Source organism: Mesoplodon bidens (assembly GCF_964165515.1).
Source record: "Mesoplodon bidens genome assembly, chromosome: 8".
In the NCBI taxonomy this organism is placed as follows: Eukaryota; Metazoa; Chordata; class Mammalia; order Artiodactyla; family Ziphiidae; genus Mesoplodon; species Mesoplodon bidens.
Window position 1 is genome coordinate 29200705 of NC_138165.1, and position 17977 is coordinate 29218681.

Below are 17977 nucleotides of genomic sequence, written 5' to 3' on the forward strand. Positions count from 1 at the left end.
CAAATGCATAACCCCTATAATCTGTTAATTCTATTTCTAGGAATTTATCTTATATTATCAACATTCACTACACGTAGAATGGTAGAGAAAATTTGAGAATGGGAACTGATGGGCAGAAATGGGAAAGACTTTTCATTATCCTTTTATGCTTTCTAAATTTTGAACAAAATCAATGTATTAAATTTTAAAACTCCCAAGTCTGACAACAATTGTTGTCACCCTGTTCTCCAAAAAATCCTACTTCCTGCCTAACCACTTAAAGTCTATTTCAAAGTATCATTTATAAGCATATAACCATCCTTAAGATAAAAGAGCAACACTTTTTAACTCCTGGGCCACTTCTGGTTAGTTTATTTTAGATTATTTAGATTATGCAGTTTGCTTATCAATCACTATGTAAAAGAAATTCCCAACCCTGTTCACTGACCTTTGTTGGGAGGGGAGGTAGGATGTGGTGTACTACTACTGGGTACTGACTTTACTAGTATGTTGTTAAGGTGAAAAAACAAACTTCCAGAACATTTTACTTGTAAGAACATATGGTAAGAAAATGCTGCTTTACTAGTTTTTTGAGAGGTATAAATATTATACCAATGAATTTCATGTGAAACCTTTATATTGAAGGAAATTTCAAGGCCATCATCAAAATAAGGTTTGAAATAAAGAAGAGAACTATACCTCAAATGAACCTCTTTTCATTTCAAAAATACTGGGTCTCCCCTCTAAACAGTTTCGAAGTTTAACATCCCACTATTCTCCAGTAAAAGTGCTATCACCATGGCTCTTAATTCCAGGATAAAGACACTGAAATGGGATCCTGTCACCAGGATGAGTGTCTGATGAGTGTCTCATCTTTTCTACTGTCTCCTGAGTACAAGATTCACCAGCTGCTTCCTCTATTGTGCTCTTCTTTCTGTACTGCAAGGTAATCTGTTTTCTACCACATATATGCAAGATTTCTGCTCATATAACTATTTATTTATTGCCATGCTGCCATAACTCAGCACTTGTGTTTCTATGTACTCTGTAATATATCATCATCCCCAACTCATGCTGCATGGCAAAGGTGGACAGACCTCTCTTTAACAACTGCAGGGAACTCAGAAGGGACCAGCATGATCTGAGATCATAGTAACTCTTGAAAAGCCAGGAAGTACCTTAATCAGGGTAGTGGTCTGTGTTCTATCCTACACTCTGCCCCTTGATAGCCTCTACAGGGTTGTAGTTTTGATTAGCCTCCTGTGTTCCTCCTCTGCATCTGTTGGAAGGATCTTGACTCTGTGAACCTTCTCAGGCACATTCAAAGAGCCACAAAGAGTAGAATTTCCAATCTCACAACAGCAAAGGGAAGGCCCAGTATGATTACCCAGACTCACCAAGACCACTTACAGGTGGGCCCAGACAGTCAGATTTCTTCAGAAGTCTTTTTGTTTTCTTTCAGGAAGTCAGAAAAAGAAAAAAAAAAGATTCGGTATTTATTTCTTTTTAAAGTGGGGTGTGTATCTCTCAAACAAGGTTTTAAATATGATGATGATGATGAACACTGCTGTGTTACACAAAGCTTTTTGACTATGTCCAATTTAAGATTGTAAGAAGGCCATCAAACTTATAAATTGGATGGAAGACACAGCTCTGCCTAAAAAAAAAAGATTTTATTGATGCATGACAAAATCCACTCTGACCAATGTTCTGAATGCTAATTGAAGGACTGTAGAGTAACAGGTGCCAAACTGTGTGACCTCAAACATAAAGATCTTTTCCTCTTTCTATAGTGTGATCCAGAACAGAGCAGACATGGAAGGTATGACTCAAAACAAATCTGGCCTTTCAGTAACTCCTGTGCAGACAGTAACAAAGGGCCAAATCTTCCCCAACTGATGAAACTGATAAGGGCAAGATATACTTCCTTAGCATAAGTCTGAGGAACACACACTAGAACACTACATCAACTTTCAGCACAACTTCCTGGCCACAATGGCATGGGAAAAATTAGCATTTATTGCTTCAAGTGGAAATATATTATAAAAACATAATAATATACAAAGAGTGACATTCATTCATCTTCTCTTCCTTTCAGCAAATATTCAAACACTGACCATTTAGTACCAAAAGAATCTTTACACCAAATTTATTAGAGTCTATGATAACATTTATGGTTTAAGATGTAAGCTTTTTAATTATCTCTTCTAAATATGTAAACCACACAGCATCCTTAGCTTTTATAAGCAGAGAATAGATCCTAACACAAGATCCTTGAAGACTACAAAACACAAGAAAAAAGCCAAAAAAGTTAAGTACAGAATAAAAGATGAATACTTTCTAGATGATGTGGGAAGAAATAATGCCTTAAACCAAAATATTCCAATTGTACTGACAACACTTTGAAGAATTAATTAGCAGAAGATTCAGGGTCTAAAATATGCAAAGATTAATATAGATTGCTTTTTAGTTTCTATTTTTTCAAAAAAAGGTAAGATACTCAACGACACTTCATTCTTTCTGAATCATCACGAACACAAGGCATACATTGTAACTGCTGTTTGTAAATAAGGATAGATAGTCAGACTCTTGAACACAAGAAGTTAATCAAACAGTTCCAGTATGAGCTGCAGCAATATTCCTGTGATGGTTTACAAGGTATATATTTGACATAACAGAGAAGAAAGTGAAATCATTAGAATCAAAGTGGAATGCAGAGAAAGAAAATTAAAAATAAGCCTTCTCCAGGGAATTCCCTGGCGGTCCAGTGGTTAGGACTCGCACTTTCACTGCTGTGGGCCCTGGTTCAATCCCTGATTGGAGAACAAAAGAAAAGCAAAATAAAACGTGCATATTACAGAGCACATCAGTATACCTAAAATTTGAGAACAGAATATTCTACTTAGGGCAATTCTGAAAGGAATATTAAAGACTTTAATGAGGTAGCAACATGTAACAGAAAAAGCTCTAGATCTGGAGCCAGCAAACTTGGGCTTGAGGTCTAGTTAGTTCCCTGCTGTGGTAAATACTAATCTCCTTGACTACATCTGTAAAATGAGGAAAATAATATTGATATTATACAGTTCTTGTGAGGATCAGAAAAGATTACAGAGACTCTCTTGTTAACCATGAAAAACTAAGTACTGAGATTATTTATTATTCCCTGGACGATTAATAGGAAGATTAGGTCAATTCAATATTTTATTTTATTATAATATTTCTACACAGATTTGAAGGTAATCTCACCCCATTACTTTTAGAGTGTCAGGCTCAATATCTGTAATAAACAATAGCAGTTACATATTTCTTATATAATATAAAGACTTAAAATACTTACTTAAAAAACCAAGTTCTACCATTTCAGATAATATATCAAACTACCAGTCGTGTTAACTTCAAGTGTTCTTGTCTAGGTTAAGTTTCTCAAACATGCCAGATGCTTCTGAATCTAAGCAGTGCATGAAGGGGAAATAATTTATTCCCGTGAAGTTTATTAGTCTATGTTAATCTCTTCAACTGTCATCCTCCCCACACTGTCTCTTTCCCTAGAAGAATATTTATTTACCACGCTATTTAGACAACTACACTTTTTAAAAAGCCCAAAAAATAAAGTGGAAGCAGATGGATGAATTACTGCAAATAATTCAAGGAAAGTTAAGCAGTTCCATGATAAATGAACAAAGTATGAAGTAAGATAAAACACATCTGAAAAACACAAAAATACATTTAAAAACACAAAAACTTCATATTTATAATCACTTTAGCGTAAAGATCGTGCCAACTAATTAGAGTGTGTTTGTTTTGTGTGCGTAAGAGTTAACAGAAATACATACTTGCTTTTAGGGACTTCCTTGGTGGCACAGTGCTTAAGAATCTGCCTGACAATGCAGGAGACACGGGTTCGAACCCTGGTCTGGGAAGATCCCACATGCCGCAGAGTAACTAAGCCTGTGCACCACAACTACTGAGCCTGCGCTCTAGAGCCTGCGAGCCACAACTACTGAAGCCTGTGCACCTAAAGCCCGTTCTGCAACAAAAGGAGCCACCGCAATGAGAAGCCCGCGCACCCCAACCAAGAGTAGCCCCTGCTAGCTGCAACTAGAGACAGCCCGTGTAGCAACGAAGACGCAACACAGCCAAATAAATAAATAAACAAACAGATTTTAAGAAAGAGAAATATATACTTTTTTTTACCTTTAGATTTGGGAATTAGCTCTCCACAACTGAGTATCCGCACCTCAGCAAATGGTTTGCTAGCTGCATCTGTTTTCTGGTTTTCTATCTCTCTCACAACTTCTTGACCAGAAATCACTTGCCCAAAAACAACATGATGCCTAAAGAGTCAAGTAAAGATGACTAAATAAAAGCTTCTTATTTTAATATTAATTTAAAGTAGGTTTTAAAATAAGTTAAAATAATCTTTACCCATCTAAATGAGGAGTTGGTTTTGTTGTTCTTTTGGAAGTCATCAGATAGAAGAATAAAAACAAAGTCAGAGAAAAACAAAGTTAGCATCTCTAAAAAGGAAAAGAAAATAACTGCATTGGAAACAAAGTAGCAAACAAAGAAATCATATATATGCTATCTTAACATAATAGAATCTTATTTACCTTAACCTTAAATAGAACCAAATGCAAGATGCTTTCGACAATGCATTTTCAAAATCTTGTTCTGAAATACCTATACACTGTTGAAAACTTACATGAAATTAAAGTTGACATTTTGGTGTTATTTCTATCCATCCATGTTTCTTGCATGTAACTGGGTTCTTATTGATATCCACGGTTGTACAGTGTTCTACTGTCTGAGCATACCATAATTTATCAAACCATTTCACCAGTTTATGGGTTTAACAACAGTGTTTTTCAATCTTAACATTTGCAACAGTTAAAGCCCAGGTCATATTCTGATGTCCTCATACATGTTCTGTTGGACCTGAACAGAAATGGTCCATGTAGTGTTTATAAATTTTTAAATTAGCTGCCAAGACTTAAAAATATGGATACTTCTATATAAAAATCCAGATTCCAGACCCTTTTGAAAACATGGAAAGACATGGCACCTGGCATGTGGCAATAATTGGTCAGGCTGAGTATCCCTGCCTTCTCTAATACAGAGATTAATCATTAAGTTTCTTGTCCCAGCAGCCTTTACTCCCTTATATTACTTGCCTAAGACCTATGGGTATTTGAGTTTGTCATCCCTAACATAAAGTAAACTTCACATTGAAGAAAGATATCTGCATTAAAATTTGGACAACACCTAAAATTAGCAAAAAGTAATTTTAAAAAATCCTTCTTTTCTCCACAACAACCTTAAAGCTTTGTAGCTAAGAAAGCTGCTATCTGAGTAGCTATGAAGACACACTGGTACAACAGACTGAATATGGGCATTGTACAAGATTTGTTATTTTAAAAATCTTATCAAAAAAGGCATTAGAAATTTGGAAGAAGGAACACAATTTAAGCTAACTTTTGATTAAAACACACACTAAAAAAAATTCTAACACATACATGTATTTTTAAAAGTTCACCGTATTTTAAAAACTAATAACCTGTTATTGTTTTCTCACTGTAACAGCTATGATCACCTGAACTTGCTAAAACCACCTAGAAATGTAAAAACCTAGGTGGTACACTATATATGTATTTGTGTTACATTTAGTGTATATAATTTGCATTAAGATACAGTCAATCCTCACTTTACAGATTATGTATTTGTCCACTGGCTTGCTCACTAGAATTAATTTGTAACCCCTAAACCAATACTTGCATTGCTTTCATGGTCACTCTCAGATTGGTGAAAAAGTGTTGATGAGAATGGAAAAACTAGAACTCTTTGTATAATGCTGGTGGGAATGTGAAATGATGTAGCCATTGTGGAAAACAGTTTGGTGGTTCCTCAAAGAGCTAACCATAGAACTACCATATGATCCAGAAATTCTATTCCTAGGTATCTATCCAAAAGAACTGAAAACAGGGAAACAAATATATATGCCAATGTTCACTGCAGCATTATTCACAAGAGACAAAAAGTGAAAACAACCCAAATGCCCACTAACAAATGAATATGGATAAACAAAATGTGGTATGTATACATAATGGAATGATATTCAATCATAAAAAGGAATGAAGTTCTGATACATGCTATAAAACATGGATGAACCTTGAAAACATGCTAAGTGAAATAAGTTAGACACAAAAGGACAAATATTGTATGATTCCACGTACATATATAGAATAGGCAAATTCACAGAGACAGAAGTAGAATAAAGGTTACCAGGGGCTGAGGGAAAGGGAAATGGCTACTCTCTGGAATGATGAAATAGTTTTGGAAAACAGTGGTGGTGGTTGCAGAGCACTGTGAATGTAATTAATACCAGTGAGTTATGCAGTGAACAAACGGTTAAAATGGCGAAGTTTATATTATATAATTAATATAAAACAATAAAATAAAACATTTTAAAAAAGATTAAAAACTGAAGTTGTTTCCTCTAAAAAACAACAGAACACAGAAGTAGTAAAGAATAGTTATCGAGAAGTGGAAAGAGGTCAGGAGAAACCAACAATTGGAAGAGTCTGAGAATATACATGAAGGGTTATTTGAATTTAACATATGGGTTTTGGTAAGCACAGGAGGGATTTTATTTTAAAAAGTGAAAATAAATGATAACACTCAGTGCTGCTGAGGATCTGGTGAAACTGGCACTTACATACTGTTGCTCTAGAGTAAACTACACACTTCCTTTTGGAAGTCAATGTAGCAATATATATGGATAGCCTTAAAAATGTGTAAACATTTCACTAAGTAAACTTCTAGCAACTTACATAAAAGAATTAAAAAATGCGTCAAACAATAGGTACAACAATGTTCACTGTAGCAGTTTGAAAACAAGAAGCAAACCAGATGTTCAAAACTAAGATTAAATAAATAAAACCACAGTACATTCAAACAATGGATTAACATGTTAATTCATATTTAGTGATGTACAAAGAAATTTATATTACATCCAAAAGCTGATTACAGACTATATGCAACTATCTACCTGTATTTTTATTGCATGTAAAGATGCTCTGGGGATGGGATTGTTTTTCTTCTTTTAATCTGTGTGTTCTAATTTTCCTACAACAAATGTGATATAAGTTGTTTTCATTTAAAAAATCAGAAACACCTGTATATAGGCAATTGGCTGAATAAACTGCAGTATATACACACAACAGACTACTATGCATCTGTGGGAAAAAAAATGAGAAAGATCTCTATGAACTGATATGGAGTGATTTCTAGGTTATATCATTAAGTGAAAAGAAAAAAACATATACAGTATGCTATCTATTGTATAAGAAAAAAGGGAAAATAAGAAAAAAATATATATCTGTGCTTATGTTTGTAAAAAGATATACAGAAAAATAAACCAGAAACTAATGAGGCTGGTTACTAATATGGATAGGTGGTGGAAAAAAAAAAGGTAAAAAAATGGGGGAATGGGAATGGAGTGAAGAGTTAGGTGGGAGTGATACTTCAGAAGTATTCTCTTCGCTTTGACTCTTGGAATCATGTTAATGTTTTAAAAGCTTAAAAAAAAGGGCAAGAAATAAATCAACCTGAGAGGGAGAACAAATGAAATGTAATCGGAAATGAATTTAACATATTTTGAGTCACAAAACCACACAAAATTTACACTAAAAAGTACTAATCCAAGTCATTTTTAAACATGATAATTTAACTACATACCCTCACTGTAAAAACAAAAATTGCTATAAATAAATAGTGAACTCTAGTTAGTAGGTTACTCTTCACAGCAGTATAGGATGGCAATTTTTAAATACAGGATTCAACAAATGAGTAGAAATTCTGAACACACTTGGAGGGAGATTTCTCACTGTTGAAGGGAGTTACAAATGTGGAATAGAAAACACAAGAATAATCCACATGATGCTGACAGATTTAAGTTCTTCTGAGACCAGAAGAGTTTACAGTTATTGAAGAGGAGAGCAAATCTTTACCCATGGGACATGATAAAAAGTATGAATTGCTGACAAGAGCCCTGGTAACAATTTTTTTGTAGTCAGAACTGGAAAACATTAGCACTATTGACTTTGGGTTACAAATAAATTTAGTGAGTAAGCAAATTCACAAATACAGAATCTTTGAATAATGAGGAACAACTGTATTTTACTCTTTATAATTAAGTAATTTACAAAGAGATACTCAATGCAAACATCCTGTTCCTTGTTAAACTTACCCTATAAATTTACCATCCATAGGTAATTCTTTCCTGAATCAATGGTACTGAGATGACTGCAAAACAGGGACATTTCTAACTCTATAATTCCTTTTACATTTACTAGTTGCATTCTACTAAGGAACAGTTTTTCTTTCTCCCTTGTTATTTATTCATTTATTATTTATATCTGAATGGACTCCTGGATTTCCATTTTATTTGATAATATGATACCAGAATTATTTATTTTCAAAATAATCAATGCTCAACTTGTCCTAATTTGGCCAGGGGGAATGCCACCCCTTCAAGCTGGCTCTGGAGTCCTCTTGACAAAAGTCTTCATCTTTTGAAAACTTTAGCAGTGCAGTTCAACTCCCCTTTCAACAATTCTTTGTTCTTCCTCCTTCAAAAATTCTCTCCCCCATACGTCCCTCTCCTATTTATTAGTGATCAGTAGCAGGCACACAGAGAAAAGACACACCAAAAAAGTGATATTTTAAATCATCAGATCATAAAGTCTTACATGAAGAACTGTGAGCCATTTGTATCCTTCCCTCTGTTGGCCATTGACAAGAGAAATTCTTTGTTGTGTTTAACAGCAAAACTCTCATCTACAGAGAAGCAAAGTTTTCAGTTATAGGTATAACTCCCCCCAAAAATTCATTTTCATTCCTCTTCATATCTTGTGTTCATATCATGTGCTCTTTAGTGTCAGACAAAATTTAGATAAAAGGTTAAAAGAAGAGAAATCCAATATTAGCCAATTTCCTCCATCTTTTCAGATTAAAATATTTCTAATTTTCAATCCCTTGCTATAAAATCCAAACACGTTATCAACCCCCTTTCAATATTATTCTTAGCACAGAGAGGCACGCATTAAACTTAATCTCTGCCATGGTAGAAACAGCAGATTGTCTTCGAATCTTGGATTAGAATTGGAAAAAAGCAGGTGGAACGTGAAACAAAATCTCACTGACTCCCAAAAGTGCAAGATGGGAAATATGAAATTAATTCCACAATCACATGTTTAGTCTTTCAAATGATCTTCACATTAATAAAAAATTCCAGACAGAAAACTTAAATTTGGGAAAAACATTACAGCCAAATTCAGAATATCAAAGATCAAAAAAAAATCTTCATAAAAAAAAGATGCACAAAAATGTTGATATTGTCACTAAGAAATATAGCTGAATCTCTTTTAATAAAGATTAAGATCAAGCTATGGAAGTTCCTATTCTAGCACTACAATTCTAAAAGTTTATTACAGATCACTGAAACCCTTCAAGTCATATAATGTACGAATGTACTAATCACAAAAAAATCCTACCTTTATAAAAAGTCTATCACATAAAATTTTCACAAGAAAATTAACTTCATTTAGTTGAAGGTAGTTGGATATTAGTATATCAATAATCATTGATTCAATACAGAAAAATCAAATGAATACTAGAAAACATTAAAAACAATTTAAACATAAACATTTTTACCTTCAAAAAATCCTCCATAAATGGATTCCCCTCCTCGTCCATTTCCTAAGAATGAAAAAACATGGGACTCTTAGAACTGATAAATCAGTAATCTCCTCGAAGGTCCTACCTAAACACAATGCTTCTTACAAAGTAGCTACCTGAATGACTTTGAATCAACAATACTCAAACGTTCACAGCAAATTATAAGACCTTAACTTAAAGTCAATACTGACAAGATCCCAAATTACTTTCTCTCCTCTATGATACAACAGTATGAGTGTAACAAAGCTTATTAAGATCTGTGGAAGAAAGAATGTTCAGATCCTAATGATTATGTAGGTCTTTTAAAAGAAATTACTAGTAGCTTCTCAAAGTGTCTTTAAAAACACAGTTTCAATGTTTTTACAATAATAGAGGTAAAAACCATACTGTAGTAAAGGATTACTGGCTGTGACAAAATCAAACATGGACACTGATAGGCTACTAAGAGATGAATAGTGTTTTGTTTTTTATCCAGAAGCAAATTTCTGAAATTAATTCATGTATCAAACATGAAATTTTTTCCTATGTGTTTCCTCCTTTTTATCTATTTCTATGAGTACTTCTAATTTTTTTTTTTTTTTTTTGGCCACGCCAGGCGGCTTGCAGGATCTCAGTTCCCCAACCAGGGACTGAACCCAGGCCCTCGGCAGTGAAAGCTCCGTGTCCCAACCACTGGACCACCAGGGAATTCCCAGTACTTCTAATTGTTTGACCAATGATTAAGTGGGCTGAGAAGAAAACTGGCCTAGTACTTCTAGAGACTTGTCTAACTTTGAGATCCATGTATTTAACAAAGAATATAAATATATGATTTTCTTTGTGGGAATCAAAGTCTTACCTTCACTGAAGTCACCACCTTGAACCATAAAATCTTTGACAACTCTGTGAAAGAGACAACTTTTATAATGTAATGGCTTCTGAGTTGATTTCCCTGTCCCCTTTTCACCTACAAAGAAGAAAAATTAGTAGGCTGTTAAGTAGAAAAGAAATTAAGGAACTAGTATTAAAGCAAAATTCATGATGAAATCACAAGAAAAAAATTTTTCACTACTTCTTTAATTTTGTATCTATATGAGATTATGGATGGTCACTAAACTTTGTGATAATCACTTTATGATGCAAGTAAATCAAATCATTATGCTGTACACCTTAAACTTATACAGCAGTATATGTCAATTACATCAATAAAACTAGAAGAAAAATTTAAATAAAATAAATAAAACATTTGAAAGTTAAAAAAAATTAATGATGAAAGCTTCTGCCCAGTAAAATACACCTCTCTTGACCTATACAGACTTCTTTAAACTACAGAATTTTAACTTCCCTCAGGAATTAAAAAAAAATTCATTTAAAAAGCACCCATGCTTTTCTACTGAGTGTAGAAATCAATTTCAGATACAATCCCATTACAATTAATATGTGTAAGAATTACTTTCATGTCTAGTAAATGTTGCATAGTCAGCATGCTGAGAAGGAAATAATATGCATGAAAAAATCTAAAACATGTTAAATAAAAAATCAAAGCAAACTGAAGTCAAATGGGACTACTATTAGGGCAAGTGAAAATGTCAACAAACCTGTACAAAGACAACGAAAGTTCTCGCATGTTTTGGGGCACACATCAGAAAATAATTCAAAGACAACTCTTCCAGCTAAAAAAGAAGGTAGTTGGTTTAAATTTATTAACTTAAAATATTAAGTACTTATACATAAATGTTAAATAGGGACATTAATTTCCTTACCAGGCTGATTATTAATGGCGATGTCAAAAAAACATCGAGGACGCTGAACCTTTATTCCCATGGCTTCAATACTTCAATCTATGAGTAAAATACAGTTTCAGGCAAACAGACGAAAACAGCAAAGATTTTTCATACATTTCTGAAAACAAAACAAAACTCTGTGGAGCATAAATGAAAAATGTAGTCTGAATTTATTTTAATATTTATTTCCATGACATAAATCACATGAATTATTCTTTTCTTTGAGAGATTAGATTGCATCTTGTGAGGCAATCAGAAAAGACATTATAGGTCTAGCCATTATATAACACAATTTCTATTTTAATAACCAAATGTAGATTGCCACCTCAAACAGAAAACTGTAGTAAGTCTGTGATTAGTGAACTAAGCAGGCAGATTACCTTTAAATAGAGAAAAATCAAGGACAAGTTGATCCAATCTTTTTGCTCCTAGAAAACAAAATAAATTTTGATTAAAATGGTGGAGTTTTTAAAAGAAATCCATTCAAATTCCCCAAAAATGCCAAAAATAATTCCCCAAGGAAGAAAGAAAGTGGGATACTTTAACAATAGTAATATATGGTAGATTTACATTCTGAGTAAAAATACATTACATTTTACATATAAAGCTATTTTTTTGATCATAAACAATAGCCTTTACTGATACGCTAGTGTAGACACAAAAAATATCAGTAAGTGAGATACTCTATGTAAGTTTTACCTACATAGCAGATGGCTATTAGTTAAGCCTTTTTTTTTTTTTTTTTTGCGGTACGTGCGCCTCTCACTGTTGTGGCCTCTCCTGTTGCGGAGCACAGGCTCCGGATGTGCAGGCTCAGCGGCCATGGCTCACGGGCCCAGCCGCCCCGCGGCATGTGGGATCTTCCCGGACCGGGGCACGAACCCATGCTCCCTGAATCGGCAGGCGGACTCTCAACCACTGCACCACCAGGGAAGCCCCAAGACATTCTTTTGATAGGCGTTTATTTTAAGGACTTAGAATGTTTGAATTGTAATACTTGGTGGAGAATGACAGGGTAAGGTGAAAAGCAGAAGAAACATAGGCACTTAGTGTAAATAGCATCCAAAATGGTACACTATAAAAATGACAGTTTCATCTGTTTAGAACAGAGACTAACTGAAATGTTTATGCATTTCTGAAAATTATAGTATCTAAGCTGGTAGCTCAGTAAGCAATGAATAATATTTTAAATCGTGAAATTTTTATTGAGACAATTTTAGATTCAGTTATAGGAAATAATACATAGATACATGTTTCCCCAATGGTAACATTTTACAAAACTATGGTATAATAGCACAACTGTAGCATAAAAGCATAACAATGCTTATACACTTCACATTTCCCCAGTTCTACCTGTACTCATTTGTGTGTGTATTTATTTAGTTCTACACAATTTTATCACACATATAGGTTCATATAACTACCACCGTTCCTATCAATTTTACACACACCACAAACCACAAGTCAGAATACTCAACAATAAAAGCATGGAAGACTTTGCCCAAATTACCAACAATTTGAAAAATACAAATTCTATGTATTTACTCTTTATTGCATGGAAAGGGGGGGAAATACCATTTTCTCACAACTTCCTCCATTTTTTATTTCTAAAAGATACAATATATATACTAAAAATTTGTTTCACATGAAATAAAGCAAAAAAGATGCCTTTCAATCCTCCAGGAAACTACAGACATAGACTTCCTGAAAACAATAAAACAAAACAAAACTTAGTAATTTTAAAATCTTGCCAAGTTTGTTGCATTATGTTTTTATTTGTATAGAATTTCAACTCATGCACATTTGAAGTTGAGAATACACTGAATCCATAAATCTGAGGAAACTATCCTATCTTAAAGAAAAATATTAAATTACTACTTAGTACCTGATTATCTTTTATCTTCTAAATAACTTTTACAGGCCTTCTTAAATTCTCTACTTTTGAAGGTAGAAGAAGAGAAGAGGAAGTTTAGTGATTTATTTATTTTCCTCCAAAAAAAACTTCTAAAGTTATTTGTTTAGCCACATATCTCAGGTAGAGATTTTTATTCTTACAAAATGAGTATAGTATAGATAGCACTGCCCAAAACATACTAAATTGTTTACAGTTACAGTTGATTTCCTATTTACTATGTTCTTGAAAACAAACTCCAAATGTGTTACATGCACATACACAGAGGGAATGTTATTCAGTCACAAAAAAGAAAAAAATCCTCCCACTGTGACAACATGGATGGGCCTTGGGGGCATTATGTTAAGTGAAGTAAGTCAGACAGAGAAAGACAAATACTGTACAATCGCACTTACACATGGAATCTTAAAAAAAAACCCAAACCTGAACATATAAAGTACTGAGAATGTAATGTACAGCATGGCTAATAATATCATGCTGCATTGAAAGTTGCTAAATAGACAATCTTCTCATCAGAAGAAAAAAAATTTTGTAAGTATGTGAGGTGATGAATGTTAACTAGACTTACTGTGGTGATCATTTTGCAATGTATACATTTAATAAGTGATCATGCTGTACATCTGAAACAAATATAAAGTTATATGTCAATTACATCTTTAAAAAAAAAAGGATTTACACCAAAATATTAACATTGATAATATCTGGGCCATGAATTTAAGGGTAATTTTTATGTATTTCTGTTTTCCAAATTTTCTTCAACAAACAGGTACTAATTTTATAAGCAGGAAAAATATTTTTAAAGAAATACTAATAAAATGAGATAATTTTCTGCCTATTAAAATAGCAAAGTTTTTTAAAAGAATAATTCCCAATACAGCAAGCAACTCCTCTGGAAACATATGTGAACCCCTTAAGTTTTTATACCTTAAACTGGTTTATACCTTAAAAAATCCAATTGCTAGGAATCTACTGTAAGGAACTATCTTAAATTTAGAAAGCCTTCATGTATAAAGTTGGCCATCTTAGTGCTCCTTTCAGTAATATACTATCAGAAGTAATCTATTCAATATTATGACAAATGGTTACATTATGGTCTCTAGTTGAACAAAATATCATAGTTATTGAAGCAATGCTTACAAAGATAAATAATTTGGAAAATGCTCATAATTTGTTAAAAATAATCAAGATATAAAACAGTATATGCAATATTATTATAATCACATAAACTACTCCTAGCCCTGAAATTCAAAGATTTACAAAAAGAAAAAAAAAAAAGATTGAAAGGAGGACTTCCCTGGTGGCGCAGTGGTTCAGAATCCGCCTGCCAATGCAGGGGACACGGGTTCGAGCTCTGGTCCGGGAAGATCCCACATGCTGTGGAACTAAGCCCGTGAACCACAACTACTGAGCCTGAGCTCTAGAGGCCATAAGCCACAACTACTGAAGCCTGCGCACCCAGAGCCTGTGCTCCGCAACAAGACAAGCCACCGCAATGAGAAGCCTGCGCAGCACATCAAAGGGTAGCCCCCACTCGCTGCAACTAGAGAAAAGCCCATGCACAGCAAGGAAGACCCAACGCAGTCAAAAAAAAAAAAAAAAAAAAAAAAAAAAAAGAAGATTGAAAGGAAATGATCACTACGGTATTTCGTTTTAAGACTGGAGAGTGTTTTTGCCTCACTGTACTTCTTTCTACTTTCTTTAACAAACATAACTGCTGTTATAAATAAAAAATTCATAATAGAATAGAAAATGTACATATAATTTTCTAAGATTATAATGTACATGTCTGTGTGTGGTTATAATATATATTTAGGTTATACTATGTGGGGATACTGTACTTTTCATAGAAATAGATTTAAATGGTTGCTTGAAATAACAAATTAAATATGCTTTAAGTTTAAGAAATATGAAAGACAGCATATTATTATTAAAAGCACTGTACAAATATCTTGAGTTTGTAAATGTTCTAATATTAGTAGCTAATGAAGAACAATGGTGACACAAAAGATGGCGCAATGCTATTTCTCTAACATTACTGAAATCAAATTTTATCTAATCAGAAACAGGACACAGTATTTCCTCTTTATTATTTCCTGGTATTACAATATCTAAAATCAAACACAAGACAAATATCTGGTCAATTTTCCTTTCTTTTTTTTTTTCAAGAAAGAGTAAAGAGAAAATACTGAGAGATACCAAAAATACAATTCAGGGAAAAAAGTCAAGCCTATGCAATTTTCAATAAAATAAGTCATGAATTTCCTAAGGATAGTACATAAAGACAGCTTTCAGAGCAGTAGTCTGCAGGTGAACTGTTCACTGCAAAGTTGTTTAATCTAAATGAGTTGCAGCTGTTTTATAAAATGCAGCTATAAATTTTTCTTTAAAAAAAAACCACCATATGTAGCAACATGCCCCACTCCTGTACAGCAATCAGCATAGTGTGCCCCTTTAGATGAGGTATATATGTTCCAGTTAGACCTAGTTTCCACTATTGCATGTTAGCTGTTACCGTTTATCATCTACTTGACCTCTTGCATTCACCTCACCTGCCTGACTCTCTCAGACATCTGAGTATTCATACTTACTTTCATCTACTTTATTTATAATGAAAATACTTTGAAAAATAATCAGTAAAGTTAATAAGCTCACTGAAAAAAGTTAGAGTACACAAAAAAGCACAAAATCCTGACTTTTAACACTTTTATGTATATTCTTCCACTTTCTTCTAACCAGATAGAATTAGTCTGTTGTTTTAAATGTTTATCACTATCACAGTCATTTTTGTATGTCAACAATATATAATGTAACAAAATTTCAAAATATTAAATGCTAGGATGTATAAACTTCTGCAACAAATATATTTCATAAAAATATCAGAGAGATGTAACAAATTCATAAGTAAAAAGTTTAATTTTGTAGTTTCATACATAAAATAATTTCCATATTCACCCTAAAGTAACATGAAGGATAGGGGTGGGGTGGGGCGGGAGAAGGACACAGGCAACTAATTATTAAAATATATAGTAAAGAACACGGTATTTGTAATTAGGCAATAAATAATGCAGTGACTTTATTACATTCAAAGAATTACCTGGAAGTTTCACACAGTATGAGGGAGTCAGCATAGCATTTGGTCTTGAGGAGACAGTAAATACTTTTAACTATTAAGATGACAAGCGGGTCTTTGACATTTCTGATCCCCTTGGCTAATTCCTAAGTGTCCTTAAAAATTCAACATAGCCAAAGTACACTGGGAATTTCACCCTGACTCTCTGAAGTTTAAATGATTTTTGTTTGTTGAATTTTATTTTCATTATCATAAACTTGTCTGTAAACTCCTTGAACTCAGATCCTTTATATCTTCTGGCCCAGGACTATGTTACCAAAGAGAATGCGAGTTAAAGCATGAGCAGAAGCTGACTCTTACTCAGTGCCTTTTCTCCCATATGTACTGCTTCTCACCTGGGGTATCGCTAATACGTATCTGTAGTTAGTAAATCTTCTTGGCCTCTTCCACAGTTGAAATAGAGCCTGTTTTCTAGATCTGCCTTCTAGGACTGCATTCTATTAAGGGTCTATTTTCTTTTCTTTTTCTTTAAACAGAATCCACTATAAGAGAGAACATCTTCAGTTCAAAACCAAGAAACAAAGATTGGAAGTTCTCATCTGCTTAAGTTTAATAAAAAGGTAACAATTTTCATATAAGACTTCTACCTCTAAGTGCAATCATATTAAGTTTAACTAAAACTATAGCAGATCTTGAAGATTACTTTCAAAAATGGCAATCTAACATTCACATTTTACATTCATTCTTTACCCTACCTTAATGTAATTCAGAGATCAAATGAGAAATAAAAATGGATTGCTAAAAAAACATATAAATACATTTACGAATTCCAGATTGCTAGCGAATTAAGTACAAACAAGTTAACGTTCTGAGGTGTCAGAAAAAGGCAACTATGATCTTCTGTACAGTTCCCCTTCCCTTAGTGTCTCTGACAGTCACTAACCTCTGCCCTGGTAAAAACATAATTAACAGTGTATAGGCACTTACTAAATTCTTAAATCCTTCAGAAAACTTAAAGAGAAAAGCTGTAATGTTGCCAAGTTCGGTGTTAAATAACTTTTTGCATATACAGTCCGAGAGACATAAAAATGTAGTACAGCTATGTTAGTACCAAACTAAAAAGCATATACTAACTGGGAAATCTCTGCTAATATTAATATTGTACCTGCAATTATCTAAACTCTTATAATGATAAATTTATCCCACTGTCTTCAGTGATAGAATCACACCATCCTAGCAATGTTATTCAATCCAGTAACTCCTAAATAAAAAATTACACACTTTTGAAGTTTGAAGGAAATAGATAATCTGGTCCAATCTTCTGATTTTATACACTGATAACAAGAGGATTAGAGAGCTGAAGTGACTAGCTCAAAGTCACAAGCGGACAAAAAAGCAAGAGTTTTCTGGTTAAGACTACAGCTTCACTGTAGAAACTAGCTTATTCACAAATATTCCAGATAATGGCTTACATAGTTTTACTTTTCGCCATACAACCACAATGCAATGATTTAATTA

The 17977-nt window shown here is 33.4% G+C and overlaps 1 protein-coding gene across 5 annotated transcripts in view; it reads right to left on the reverse strand.

Moving 5' to 3' along the window:
* Positions 1 to 17977, reverse strand: part of PPIG (peptidylprolyl isomerase G) — a 40815-nt gene that overhangs the window by 20118 nt on the left and 2720 nt on the right. For 3 of the 5 annotated variants that reach the window (XM_081241790.1, XM_081241792.1, XM_081241794.1), the window contains exons 2-9: positions 11858 to 11905; positions 11457 to 11534; positions 11292 to 11366; positions 10553 to 10660; positions 9691 to 9735; positions 8727 to 8814; positions 4405 to 4434; positions 4174 to 4313 (exon numbers count right to left, since the gene is read on the reverse strand). In XM_081241790.1, the coding sequence (XP_081097916.1) occupies positions 4174 to 4313; positions 4405 to 4434; positions 8727 to 8814; positions 9691 to 9735; positions 10553 to 10660; positions 11292 to 11366; positions 11457 to 11517 (547 nt within the window). In that variant the 5' untranslated portion in view covers positions 11518 to 11534; positions 11858 to 11905. Of the gene's footprint in view, positions 1 to 4173; positions 4314 to 4404; positions 4435 to 8726; positions 8815 to 9690; positions 9736 to 10552; positions 10661 to 11291; positions 11367 to 11456; positions 11535 to 11857; positions 11906 to 13957; positions 13977 to 16854; positions 17002 to 17977 lie in introns of those variants that run through there. The other 2 variants (XM_081241791.1, XM_081241793.1) reach the window with 2 other exon arrangements.